At 41.9% G+C, this 13,480-nt stretch overlaps 1 protein-coding gene across 1 annotated transcript in view; it reads right to left on the bottom strand.

Moving 5' to 3' along the window:
• Positions 1–13,480, bottom strand: part of LOC117548550 (brain-specific angiogenesis inhibitor 1-associated protein 2-like) — a 55,053-nt gene that overhangs the window by 1,823 nt on the left and 39,750 nt on the right. The window contains 12 exon segments of the mRNA XM_034219916.1: positions 77–3,522; positions 3,790–3,846; positions 3,849–3,881; positions 3,883–3,946; positions 4,041–4,109; positions 4,222–4,243; positions 4,246–4,422; positions 4,966–5,026; positions 5,028–5,105; positions 5,108–5,200; positions 5,555–5,797; positions 8,479–8,631. Of these exon segments, the coding sequence (XP_034075807.1) occupies positions 3,454–3,522; positions 3,790–3,846; positions 3,849–3,881; positions 3,883–3,946; positions 4,041–4,109; positions 4,222–4,243; positions 4,246–4,422; positions 4,966–5,026; positions 5,028–5,105; positions 5,108–5,200; positions 5,555–5,797; positions 8,479–8,631 (1,119 nt within the window). The 3' untranslated portion in view covers positions 77–3,453.

The raw sequence follows: 13,480 nt of genomic DNA on the forward strand, positions 1-13,480 counted from the left end.
AGAATCAGGCAGTAATAGAGAGAAGATAAAAGGAGAAAAGGGATTGGCTGAAAGGCGATGGAGGCTGGTGACTTACGGAGGTCCTGTTCCCTCAGAATCGGGACAATTCTGGACCCAAACTGGAAGGTAAAGAGAACCTTTGGGTTTGAATGGCTCATTGCTCAGATCATGCATGGGTCACATTTTTTCAACGACACTGCTGGTTAGTCAGATGCAATATGGACACAAGTGTAACTGTTAAATGTGATTAAAATAAGGGATGCAAAACAGAAGTACCTACTTCCATGCGAAACATGCCACATACTAGATGTTCATATGCTAAACTCTGTCAGGAAAAGTACCCGCAGCTCGCCTTGGTGTATTTTACTACCAATGCAATCAACAGGCTGCTGCTCTGAATATGGGTGTGAAAAAATCTGTGCATCATCACATCTATAAACCTACAATAAAATACTAAAAATCGGGAAAAAAGGGAGGCAGGCAGAGTTCACATACTCACAATTTGTACACAACACCACACACACACTGACAGTCTTTTGATTCAGTTTTTACAGTGACACAGAGAGCACTACAGAGGCTATAGGTGTTATGTGGGGCGGGATTAGGATGAAACTGCATGCTTGGAACACAGCTGTGGCCTGAAATGACTTGCACAAATGTCGCAGGTTTGAAAGAAAAAAAAATTAATTAAAACATTTAACATTTACTTTGAAACATGTAAAAAAATTCAAATTAAAAAATTACAAAACTGAGAATGTAATTGTCACTGACAGAACAGATTTCTCGTCAGACCAGATTGTTTATTAATATATAGAGATATGTTTTATTTAGAATACCTTTGTAAAAAGTCACCATACATTCAAGGTCAATTTCAGTATCACATTTTCTGGTTTTCCTCCACAGCATGCATAAGATAAACACTTCAACTAATCAGTAGTTTCTCGAAATATATATTTTTTTACAAGGACAATACTTTTTAAAAGAAAAGACCAAAAACTACATAGCCACTCAGGGAATACAATCATAAATAACACTGAGAGCTGCAAAAGCCGTGGTTGTCATTTAACCTAAAAACTAATTCACAGCTGTTATGGAGGATACTCAACAGAAGATAAAAGACCTTCCAAACTCACTGTAGCTCCAAAATAAATACCAGTGAGGCATTTTTATTTTTTCTTGAAATTTCTGGCAGTAAGCTCAGCCAAGAATGGCAAACAAGTTTCTGTGGGGCTAATGGTCGCCATTAAAAAAATCTTTTATATGAACACATGTTTTTTGCAATGATCATATTTCAGTGCAATTATGTGGACTGAAGGAAATAATATATAGATAGGAAAAAAAAGAAGCAACGTAAGGCAAATATGCACGCTCTCTGGACAGAAAATTAGCACTGACACAACGAAGCACAGCGCCACCTGCGGGATCTCTCACAACAGAAATATTCTGCTGCACAGCCTTACTTTGTAAAAAGCTATTTTTTGAGCAAGTGTTGTCGGGTGGGAACTCCATTATACTGGGCCCATGTGTGCTTAGAAAAGGCCATTCAGCCAGTGGCTTTAGTACAACGACATTGAAGTCTTGGCACTTGTACAGTACATGAACATGTCCTTTAGTTTGACAAATGACACAACCATGTACATGCATGAAAGACAAGCAGTAGCAAAGGCAGTCTCTTGAGAGATCAATCCGTGATGGTGGACTGTGATCAGAGATAGAGTATTCAGAGTCCATATCGCTGCATGCCGAGCAGGTGGGCCACCGCTCGGGCTCTCTCGCTCAACGCAATCCTCCACCCACCAACCGCTACTGTCCACACCAACATCACCAGCAGCAGCACCCGGGACGGACGGAGGAAGAAAGGAGGGACCCGAGGAGGAAGAGAGGACAGAAAGGAGGGATGAAACTGGCCTCTTCCACTTGGAGAAGGGGCGTGTGTGGAGGTAGAGGTGGAGACAAGTGGACAGGAGGGAGGCTAAGAGGAGGGAAAGATGGGGAGGAAGAGGCCCCCTGTGCTATCCGGAGCTGTCTGTGTCTGTCTGTATGTCTGTTCTCACACAGTCGAAATCAATTGCCATCAGGACTGTCACTGTGGAACAAAGAGAGGAAGGAAGCTTGCCAGGTCGGACACACTCAGAGGGAAAATGGAGAAAGACAAGACAGGTACAAGGAGACAGGGTAGAGTGTTGGTATAGGTGGGGTTTGGAAATCTACTTTGCCCCCACCTACACCTACTGCCTTCCAAACACCCCTACCATGATCAGGAAGATTAACTTCCACATTTCCTCATCAACAAATTTGAATCCAGATATGTTACGCTGGTTTTGAGATTACTGCCCATTTCATGCAGTTTAGTGAATATTTGTCACTGAAAAGTACTACTGTGTGTTGATGAGAAAATCCAAGTCATCACCTTAGCTGAAGGGACGTATGTTATATTAGTCTGGTGGGGTGAATACACCCTGCAGCACAGTGATGTCTCACAATACTGATACCAAAAACACATTCAGAGCAGACAAGAGTATGTATAACAGCTTGACACTGGGGCCGAAAAGCCCAGGCTGACAAGCAGTGATGGCTGAGATGAGATCAGCATGAAGTCTACTGTCACAACATGTACTCCAACAAACACCAATATGATTGCACATTGGCGATTTCTTTCTTTCTCTCTCTCTCACACACACACACACACACACACACACATTTATATACGTGTACACAAAGATGTACTCCCTGATTGGACAGAAACAAAAAAGTCACAACTCTGGTGAGTCAGCAAGGATTTGATAGGATAACGGTGAAAATATACTGAGCCACGAGTACTCTGGCAATAAACTAAGACACTGGTTCCCCTAGAGTGCAATTATTGCTTTAAAGAGATATTTAAAATATAAGTCAAGGTGAACATAAGAAAGGAGGAACGAAAAGAAGACAGATAGATCCCATGAGGTGGGGATGTTAACGCTACACCAAAATCCAGATCCCAACTATATTCCCCATTAGCTTTGAAATTCTTAGACAACAAATTAAATATACAACTCTAAAAAAAGAAATAGCGAACAATTTTGATAACAATTCTACTAATTTCTGTCTCTGTCCAATCATTTGTCTCTTGTTCTGGATCTGTATTTAGGGTTTGGACTGTTGGCCAGACAAAACAGGAAGGAATCTAAAGATGGATCCAAAGAAATTGTGATTGACACAAATACTGAAAAAAAAAAAATCGAATAATTGTAATGTACACTAATGTGGTTGATTGTTTATGTAGCATTTCATTTGATCTGGCTACAGTATGTTAAGCAGTTGCCTTGCTGTCTCTTGAGTGTTCCAGCATGCAGTTACTCAGGTGAAATGTTATTTATTTAAGGGTCTGCTTCTCTTCTTCTGATAGTCACTTCTTCCAAAGCTATCCAAATGAAATAATTCAGATGCTAGCAGCAGTCATATTAGTCATTACTAAGAAGGCAAGGTAGAAACAGCACTTACCTTGTGGGCAAAGCGGCCGTCATAATCCTCAATGGCAGGCTGAAAAGATAAGAGGTCAAATGTTTTACTTGTGTGCTTGTTGGCCTAAAATAAAAAAAACTGCCATACTTGCATTCAAACACTAGGCGGCAGCAGAAACTGAGCAAAAGTCCCCCTAACAGTTACTGCAGGATTACTCATATCTAATTATGCAACACGAGACTTAACCAGATGGGGGCTACAAATTAAGTGAGCAAGAGTAACAAGTGTGTGTGTGTGTGTGTGTGTGTTAGTTCATGGATACTACACATGTTAAATTGTTCCTACCTGTGTGCCGAAGGCTGCCATGCTGTAGGGGCGCGGGCGGGTCTGAGCGAGGCCTCTGTTGCAAGCAGTCGGGCAGTCAGGCCATAGTCCGGGTGTGGGCAGCGATGCATCACTCTCCAACAAGTTCCCTGTGCTGCTACTTTTCCCATGGTGCAAGCTGGTTAGGCAGGCAAAACAAAAAAGGCCTCAGACGAGGTCTCATTCTGGTTCATTAAATTGACACCAGGGAATGATGGAAAAATGCTACATACTTCACTTTGAGCTTCTCACTGTCACTTTCAGGCAGCACACGTGTGTAGGAGAATGGAAACCAGCCACGCCTAAACAAAGGGAACACCTTTGTTAAGCTCCTCATTCACTGGACCTACATGTGGAACAATATGTATGCAATGTCACAGTATGGACACAGGCAATGAACAATCTTTCACTTACATCTTGTTCTTCTCATTCTCTCATAGTGCCAGCCATCGCGGGCCTCAGGCACTAGCAGGGTGATGACGTCTCCCTCAGAGAAACTGAGCAGGGTGCCGTTGTCACCTGCAGCGTGGGAGAAGATGGCCTGGACACGGGAACGCCCGTTCTTTTCCAGGCCTGCTGCCATGGAACTGGACCTGGGCAGAGTCCGTGTCTCTCCTTCAGTGTTTGCAGACAGAGACAGTAGTCAGTGACATGAAATCTAATAAGAGTTCAGAGTACCAGATGCTCTGGGTAACTGGAGTCCGCAGTTATAACTAAAGATAAGATTGATGATATGTATTTTTTAGGCACTGACAGCAACCAGGCATTTGTTCTAAATTTAGCATTTTCTCATTGTGCTTCTGAATTGCATTTGTTACATCAATCCATCACTGCCAAATAACCCGAGTCTGGGATAATCACGTAAACAGACTAGATGATTGGTTGACTGTCTCATGCCAACATTTCTTGTAAAGGTGGCTTGAGTCTGTTGCTACCCTTCTCCCTCCTTTGTGACACTTAGAGCAGCAGCTATCAACTCCATCACTGTTCTTTAGCATAGACATTAGTATGTTTAGTCATAAAGTCGTATACCTAAGTATTTACGTGATATTAAAATGCTCCTCGCTGTATCTTTAAGCCAGGAATAGGTTTGAGCCACAATCAAATATTCCACTAGTGATTTTTTTAATAAGGTGTAGCAGTGTGCAGATATCTTACCCACGGGGTTCTTATTCTTGGCGGGGGCTGGCCTACGGACAGGAAGGGTGTTGGAGTAGACAATCGCTGACCTGTCTCTGGGGCTGGGCCTGGGCCTGGCCCGGGTGGCTGGGTCTGGGGGGATGCCGGCCTGACTTGGGACACGGATATAGTCCCCTCCGTCAGTCCAATATTCCTCCCCATGGGCTCCTGTTGTCCCATTTACCATGGACATACCATCAGGGCCAATCAGCCTCTGGAAACAACAAGCATATACAGAATATGAATAATAAACTGTGTAAATGGCATAACGTTGAAACTTGACCTGAAGTCTAGGGAGTGATCATCCAAGTGTGTCAGCTGATTGCTGCCCAGCATGACATGTAGACTAAACAGTGCAATCTTCCAGAACTGTAATTCAGTTCTCTCGATGAAGATAAGGACAGTTTCTGTTTAAGTTTAAACAGTATTTGCAGTTATACACACACTAAAAATGGACAGACATGAAATGTAAACAATACTGCCTTATGAACACAGGAGAAATCAAACCTTAATAATATAAGTATACATAAAAACATATTTGTATCACCCACGGATTTTCTTAACTCACCGCTTGGTGACCCAGGCCACCACTCATAAAAACAGCCAGCTCTGGGGGCACAGGAAGAGGCGTGGCCCCGGGGATAGGGTCTGAGATGACCAAGTTGGATTTGGAAGTATGGAGGGGGCTTGCTCCCCCAAGGCCTGCAGAGCCCATCTGCTGGGCCAGGAGCATGGCCCTCTCTGGCAGCTTGTTGGGGTCTGAGCAGGCCTGTTGCCACACTGGGATCTTCTGGGTCAGGAGGTCTTTACCCTTGAAGTAGGAGAAAAGATTGAAGAAACACAGACAAAAGTGATACATTTATCCATGTAATGTCTTTTATCTGGACCCTAGTCTGTAATACGTTTTGATTGATTGATGTTGCTGCATTGTGACCAGCGAGTTATTTTTTCTTTGTTGCATCTCCTTTTCTCCAAACAAAAAAACCCATTCAGTTCTCAAAGAGGTTTTTTTCCTCAAACTGTATCCTTGACCAATGCCCTTTGCAAAGCTATGATAATGTGCTGCGTGGGTGAGGGCAGTGGGACCAGACGAAACATACAACTCAGCTGCCCACTGCAGCTTCTCCACAGCCTGTGGACACGGCTGTTCTTTCCACCATCATAAGAAGTAAGGGATGATCAGCAATCAACACATTTGGTGTCTTCACCGTCTATTTGGCACATCACTACCAACACACACACTACACAAGCCACACACACACACAACACCACAAACACACACACACACACACACACACACACACACACACACACACACACACACACACACACACACACACACACACACACACACACACACACACACACACACACACACACACACACACACACACACACACACACACACACACACACACACACACACACACACACACACACACACACACACACACACACACACACACACACACACACACACACACACACACACACACACACACACACACACACACACACACACACACACACACACACACACACACACACACACACACACACACACACACACACACACACACACACACACACACACACACACAGCTAATAATGCTCCATTACATTTGATGGTATGACAGAGTGGAATATATTCAGATTTAACGGTTATTTGCTTTAAATGTCAGCAGCAATGTGGAAATATCAAGGAGGTATAATAAGTAAACAAAATGGGTGAGAAACAGTTTTTTTTCTTTGATTTCAACCCATCTTTCTCTAAATTCATCATTTCGATGCCTTTCGATGATCTGAACAAGTGAGGCAGTTCTCTCCACAAAAAGGTGACCAGACACACGAAGGGGGCCAGTGATGGATTACAGCTTCAGATGTGCCAGTCAGCAGGGAATTGTCTACAGTACTATTAATACATTTTTTAAATGAAGAGGCCCCTGTGAGCTGTGGAATAATGTGACTTGAATTATAGATTCTCCTATTATGTTCCTTTTGCGAACAAATGGTCCACATGTTGACAGTTAGGGGTAAGTAGGGCTAGAAATGACACAACAGCTCAAAGGGAATGAGTACAATTCTATAATTTGACCAACAAGCTCTGCACATGTGGCTTTTGTACAAAAAGGACAGAAAATGTGTTTCCCTGATTAATTGAGAGAAACAAAAGTAATGACAACCATGTTGAGCTCAATGCTGCGCACATTCAGAAAACCCATGCAGATAGACACAAAAACAGAACATGAAAATAGATTCTTTACCGACATTATGACACATGCACAGGACTTTAAAATAGCAGCGCTAAATAGATGAACACACTGCACAATGCTCAGAAATCAACAGAAACTGTTTCCAGGGGCAACTAAAAAGTGATGCACATGGCTACGACATGCTTGTTGTTGCCATGGTTTCCGGTTGATTAAATGATTGAAGTCGATTATCCGTCAGAGTTGTTGGAAATGTTAAAGACGATTATTATTCTAAGCATGATCACATGATTCAGATTTCATAATATGGCCAAAGGAAGATATCTGCAATGATTTCTGAATCATGCAATCAAAATGATATAATAATAAACATGTATGTATTCTTCTAAGACGACCTACAGGTCATCAAGATCAAACGCTACAGCTGTGTGCATCACTTTTTTATATTCCCCCGGAAACAGTTGTGTGTGTTTCCCTATTGCAGAGCTTTCTTCAAAGGATGTGAGGTGCATGGCTGTCGAATTGGTGAAGATGTTTAGTAGTGTCATCTCTATTTGCATGTGTTTTCTCAATACGCTTGGTTTGTTAAGCACTCTGGGCCACTGTTAGTCACTGCAAACACATGTTCGAAGAATTAACAAATCATTTAAGGAAACACAAATTCTTGCTGTATTTCAGATCATCTCTGTGCACAGCTTTATGAAAGGCCCTGAATAATATCAACGTAATGCTAGGAGCAATTCGAACCATATAGGCACACTATTATCTGTTAAGTTCAGACAGGTTTTCTCATTTCAAAAGAGATATTTCCTTATTTGCCTTTTCATCTTTTCCTCTTCCCATTGATTATAAGCGGGCAGGGCTCATTTGAAAAACCACAAAGTCTTGAAAACAATGAGAAGAACCGAGACAGAGCTACATTATGATCCAATAAATAGCAGGTGAAGGGCGAGTAGGTGTAGATGAGAAAGTGTCTTAATCAAAATATGATGACAGTTGGTGTTGTTTGCATCACTGTCAATACAATGTAATCAAAACCCACCCACGCTGTCCTGATGAAGCATACTGTATAAACTCAATAATCCATAGACATTATTTTCAGTATTTCTTTTGCTGATTGAGTCAGTAATCATTTATTTTCAGAGACTTTAAAGCAGCAGTATTGACTTGAAAGGCCATTTTTTGAAAATACGTTCATCTATTCTCCTGATATATCATTCACGTCTCTTCTTATAATTTCTTTATGGTAAAACAATATTCTTGGTGGTCATGTGACACTCACCTTGCCATGGTAGGCGCTGCTGTTCTTGGCCACGGCACACTGGCGGTCAACCAGGAAGCAGTATCTGCGGCGCTCCTCAGACAAGGCTGTCTTGTATCCCTCAGCGATGAAGGTGTCTAGCTCCGTCTGCTTACTGCTGATGGTATCCACAAACTGGGAAAAAAACACACAATGAAACATGAACTTTAGATACAATATCTACGGATTAGTGCAAAATAAATCACAACATACTGGTGTTTGTATTAAAAGATCGACAAATACTTTATGGTTACTGGTACACCGAAAGTCATCCACAGCTTAATGCCATACAGATTGAGAAGGTAAGGCTGATGGACAGGAGGTCTGTCGAGAAAATGGCCCCATCTCATAACATTCATAACTTTAAAAAATAAGACCCTGCTTAACGTACAGACAATTTAACACATTCACACTAAGGAGCTGCTCAGTCCAGCTCTGTGTTGTACTGCCAATCACTGCACATCTCCGATGGAGCAATTAGGGTTTAAGTGCACCCTGGTGTTACAGGTTGTGTGAGGAGAAAAGTCTTACTCAGCAACTTTCTCAGGCTAGGTTTTTCCTCCAGAGTGCTAGTGAGACAAGGCAATTACAAATCCTCTTTACGTGTCAGACAATAACACATGATAGGTTGTGTTTATGTATAGTTTAAGAGTGAGAAACAGAGACAGAAAGGGAAGGAGATCCAGCGCTGATAGTTTATCTTAGCCTGAGTCTCTATAGTCTATAGGGAAATGTCTCAGAGAGTTCACTGACCAAACTCTCACAAAATGTTAGTCTTAATTAGAATAGGGAGTGACATTTAGGTGTTTTGTCAACGTGTAACATATGCCATGTGTGCAAACAGTAGAGTTTGCATGGTGATAGATGAAAGTTTTAGAAAGTAGGTTGACTGCGTTCAGTTTCATTGTTTAATAATGTATCATCTGCCGGTAAAAATGTGCATAAAGACAATATTTGACCTAGAATAACTCTTTCATTCAGGAATGGGGTTTCATGTTTATTATGTCTATTTATATATTTATTTATTATGTATGTATTTAATATCATATCATCCAAAATCTGATTTGTTGTGGACTCCAGTCCCCCTTCCTTATTCGGGAAATGGAAAAGACAAACAGCCTAAATATAAATATTACAATTTTTATTTCAGTCTGTGCCGTTGGAGAGAATCTTTGTCCTAATTCCTCAGGTTTGGTTTTCTTAAAGTACCAAAGTACATTTTAGAACACTTTTTATTAGATTCCTCAAAGGTGAAAGATGAAAAGGCTAATGTAATGTGTTAAGTCTGAGTGCTGTGGTGCCACCACACAGTGCAGCTGCATCCCATTTAGTAGCCACCAAAGACATACTTCCCCACTGCCAACATCCACAAGATTAATTCATTGGGATTTCAAGTCTGGAGGAATATTTTGGTGACTAAAGGATATTTTAAAGAATACATACAGCTACACCATTAGCAAATCCAAAAAGTGAAGTTGTCAAATCCAGCAAGACAGGGATGAAAGGATGATGAACGTATTTTTTCTCCTGAGAGCAGCCTGACCTTATTCTGTTCTTTCTGTGCACCTTAAACTCAAATTAAGTGCTTTGAAACAGGTTCAGTGAGTACCTCAGTACTGGCACAGCAGTTCAGTTAAAGGGCTGACTGCACCTCAACAAGGTAAAGGGCCTGCTCCTGTTGTCAAATCCATATGGCACAATTTCCCATCCATTCAAAAGGTCAACAAAGTAACCCAAGACAATGAGCGTGCAGTGGGAAAAGCCAAAGCAGACACCATCTCCATTATATCTGAGCGACCTCAGGTTACATCATAGCTGGTATGACTTGCTCTGCAAAGGTTATTAATATAAAGAAACTTGCAACACATCCATGCAGTTCTCACATTCAGACTTTCAGCAGAGCCGCCCTCCCTGTGTATCCCCTTACACTGACATAATGAGGACAGGAGAAACCCTGACACAAATATGACATTTTTGCACTGAACACTAATATAGCATCCAGTAATTACAAGTACTGGGAAAGGGAATTCACACCCTTCAAAAAAGTGAAGCTTGTTATGAGCTGCTTAGGTCTGCTCTTCTGTTCCTTCATCATCAGCACTCTTTGGAAATCAAAATGATTGCATTGTATCGCTCCAGGGTACAAAACAAAAAAGCACCTTCAGTACCTGCTTGAATCTGCTTGTTTGTCAGTGCTAATCTACTGCACTTGCACATAAACAATAGCTTTTTCTGCTTTTGTATGAATCCAGGTTGGAATTGCTTTTCAATTGTATGACACCAAGCGGGATAAATTCACAGCTTAATCAAACATTTCCAGATATTAATTCTGAATCCTGACCTCTGTTCTTCTATCTCCGTCTGAGCTCTTATTCACAGCCTGGGCATTGTAAAGGATTGTATCTAGATGAAAGCCCTTTCTACTAGTACCTTGGTCCACTCCATTGAACTACATAATGAGCTGATTAGCATTTTGGCAGGGTCTGTACCCATTGATGAGATGGCACAGTGAAAGAGTCTGTAGGCAAAGGGAGGACAAGCAGGGGAAGATAGAGAGACAAAGAGACGGACAGAGAAGTGGGAGAGCAACAGTGAGCAGTGGGAGAGAGAGAGAAAGGTAGCGAGCGATCAATGAAATGCAGCCGCCATCTGTGGCCGCTGCCGGAGTGCGCTCAGACACACTTTACTTTTGAATGAAAAGAGAGGAGATAAAAAAGAAACTTGGTGCTGCTCTCATCTGCTAGAATAACACAGATGTGGTGGAGGAGGAGGAGGAGGAGGAGGAGGAGGAGGAGGAGGAGGAGGAGGAGGAGGAGGAGGAGGAGGAGGAGGAGGAGGAGGAGGAGGAGGAGGAGGAGGAGGAGGAGGAGGAGGAGGAGGAGGAGGAGGAGGAGGATGTTGATTTTGCCATAGCAACTTTACTTGATCAACTACCTTGTGCTGCCAGAACCCATCTCTGTAAATACTCCTGGACCCACATTGGTGTAGTCGGTCACTTTCTATGTCTCTCTAGATGGATGTCATTGTTTAAAACACAGAGTCTTGAGGGAGGGCTCTCTTCCTCTCCGTGTGTTGCTCTCCCCGGGGGGGTCTGATACAGGACTTGACTTTTTACTCACACGCCCACAGCTGTGATATGATCAGTGAAAGGGAGCAGGCTGAAAATGAGAAAAGGAGATTGATTTTTCTTTCTCTGCTAACTGACTGTGTTATGAGTCCTGTGCCTGATGCGCTCCCTCCTCTGAGCAGATGGGCCCAATTGATCAGTCATACAGACTCACTAAGAGTCGCAATGTCCAATATGCACATGGTGAAATTGCTATAGAGGCTTCTACTTGTTGCCACAACTTTTTTATGCTGCAGCAAATATTGGCTAAAAAACATGATATTATAGAATCAAGATATTTTATGTGGAACAGTTTTACCTATGGATAAAACCGCTATCTCTAATGGCCCTTCAAGACAAACTTGCATCACTACTCATGAGCCTTTAAAAAATGTAAAATTATCACTAGGTCCAACACATTGCTTCTCACCTATGGGCCACTAATATGGATTTATACCTTAACGTAGTCGTTTTTTTTTCAATTATTTTAGTTTCATACTTTCCGAATGGTTTGCAATAAAGTTAATCCTGCATTCCTGTTTCTGTTCATTACACTTTGCTACACCCTTCCTTACAGAGATCTAATTATCAAACACAAGAGGCATTCAGGAACATGCAACAACTTGCCATTCTTGACAGAGACTTACTGGCTTAGTAAACTCAAACAGCCCTCCCATCCCAAGCCCTGCCTCCTGCAAAACTGGACTACTGCACAAACTTCTTTGACGCCTTAAGATGACACTTCATGCAACATCTCCACATGGCATGATGGCATCCCTAACACAGTGGAACAAACTCAATGTGACATAGCTGTCAGATCAACCCTCACTGTCATACCAACCCCGACAGGCAAGTCTAAAGGTCTGTGTGTGTATGTGTGGGATTGTAAAAACTCACAGAACTCTACAAAACATAGCATCCCTAAGTGAAGGTAAAAAATGTGTTTCTTGTGCAGTTATTGATCGGATTCTGTCATGGGCAGCCACACTTAACAATGAGAGCAACAGCAGCTGAGTTATTACCCTGCAAGCCTGTTTGCTTTTTGTTCTCGCCCCTCCAGGTTGTCAGACTTTCTGCTTTGAAGGAACTCATTATGAAGGAACAGCCGTCACACTTTGTCATTGTATTCTCATTTTGACAGTGACACTGGCGAAAGGACAATAGAGTACATGACTTGTAAACATTAGCAACATTTACCGCAGTGAAAGCAAACAGTAAGGTTTAATACACACCGAGATGCTATTTGTGTGTCTATGTGGAGAAATACAACCGTCAGTACTTCCCCTGTCAAGTAGGCGGTCGAGAGATGAAAACCTAATAAACGAAAACTAATTAAGTTATGTCCACACCGAGGGTTCATTGCAACTCATCAACATTCATTTCAACTGAGCTGCTCTGTAGGGAGGTAGCTTTGCTATGGAAATAATCACAGGAATGATGATGCCCAAAGCAAACACTGGTTCCCTCGGAGAATCATGCCACTGCCCCGGTTTGACATAAAACCATTTTGACAAGTTGTGAATGTTTGCCAACTGAATCTGTAGCGAAACATATTTGATACAAAAGTTTGAACAATGTATCCATATGCAGTGAAGCAGTTACATAAGCTCACTCCAAACACCGAACCACCTTTACCAAAATGTTATATATTGACATGGTTTTTGTTAATAAAAACACACTTAAACTCCTAAACAGATTTATCAATTTCTACAGCAGATTCCAAAGGCATAATATATTTCACATGACTCTCAGTGTCAACCTTATTAAAAACCGGAAGTTCTGCCCTAACAAACAGACATTTAAAAATATAAAAACAGAACAGAAGGATTCTCAATGATACTAAACACACATACTGTATGTTTCTTATATAAAGTCTAA

Source organism: Gymnodraco acuticeps, unplaced genomic scaffold (genome assembly GCF_902827175.1).
Source record: "Gymnodraco acuticeps unplaced genomic scaffold, fGymAcu1.1, whole genome shotgun sequence".
NCBI lineage: Eukaryota > Metazoa > Chordata > Actinopteri > Perciformes > Bathydraconidae > Gymnodraco > Gymnodraco acuticeps.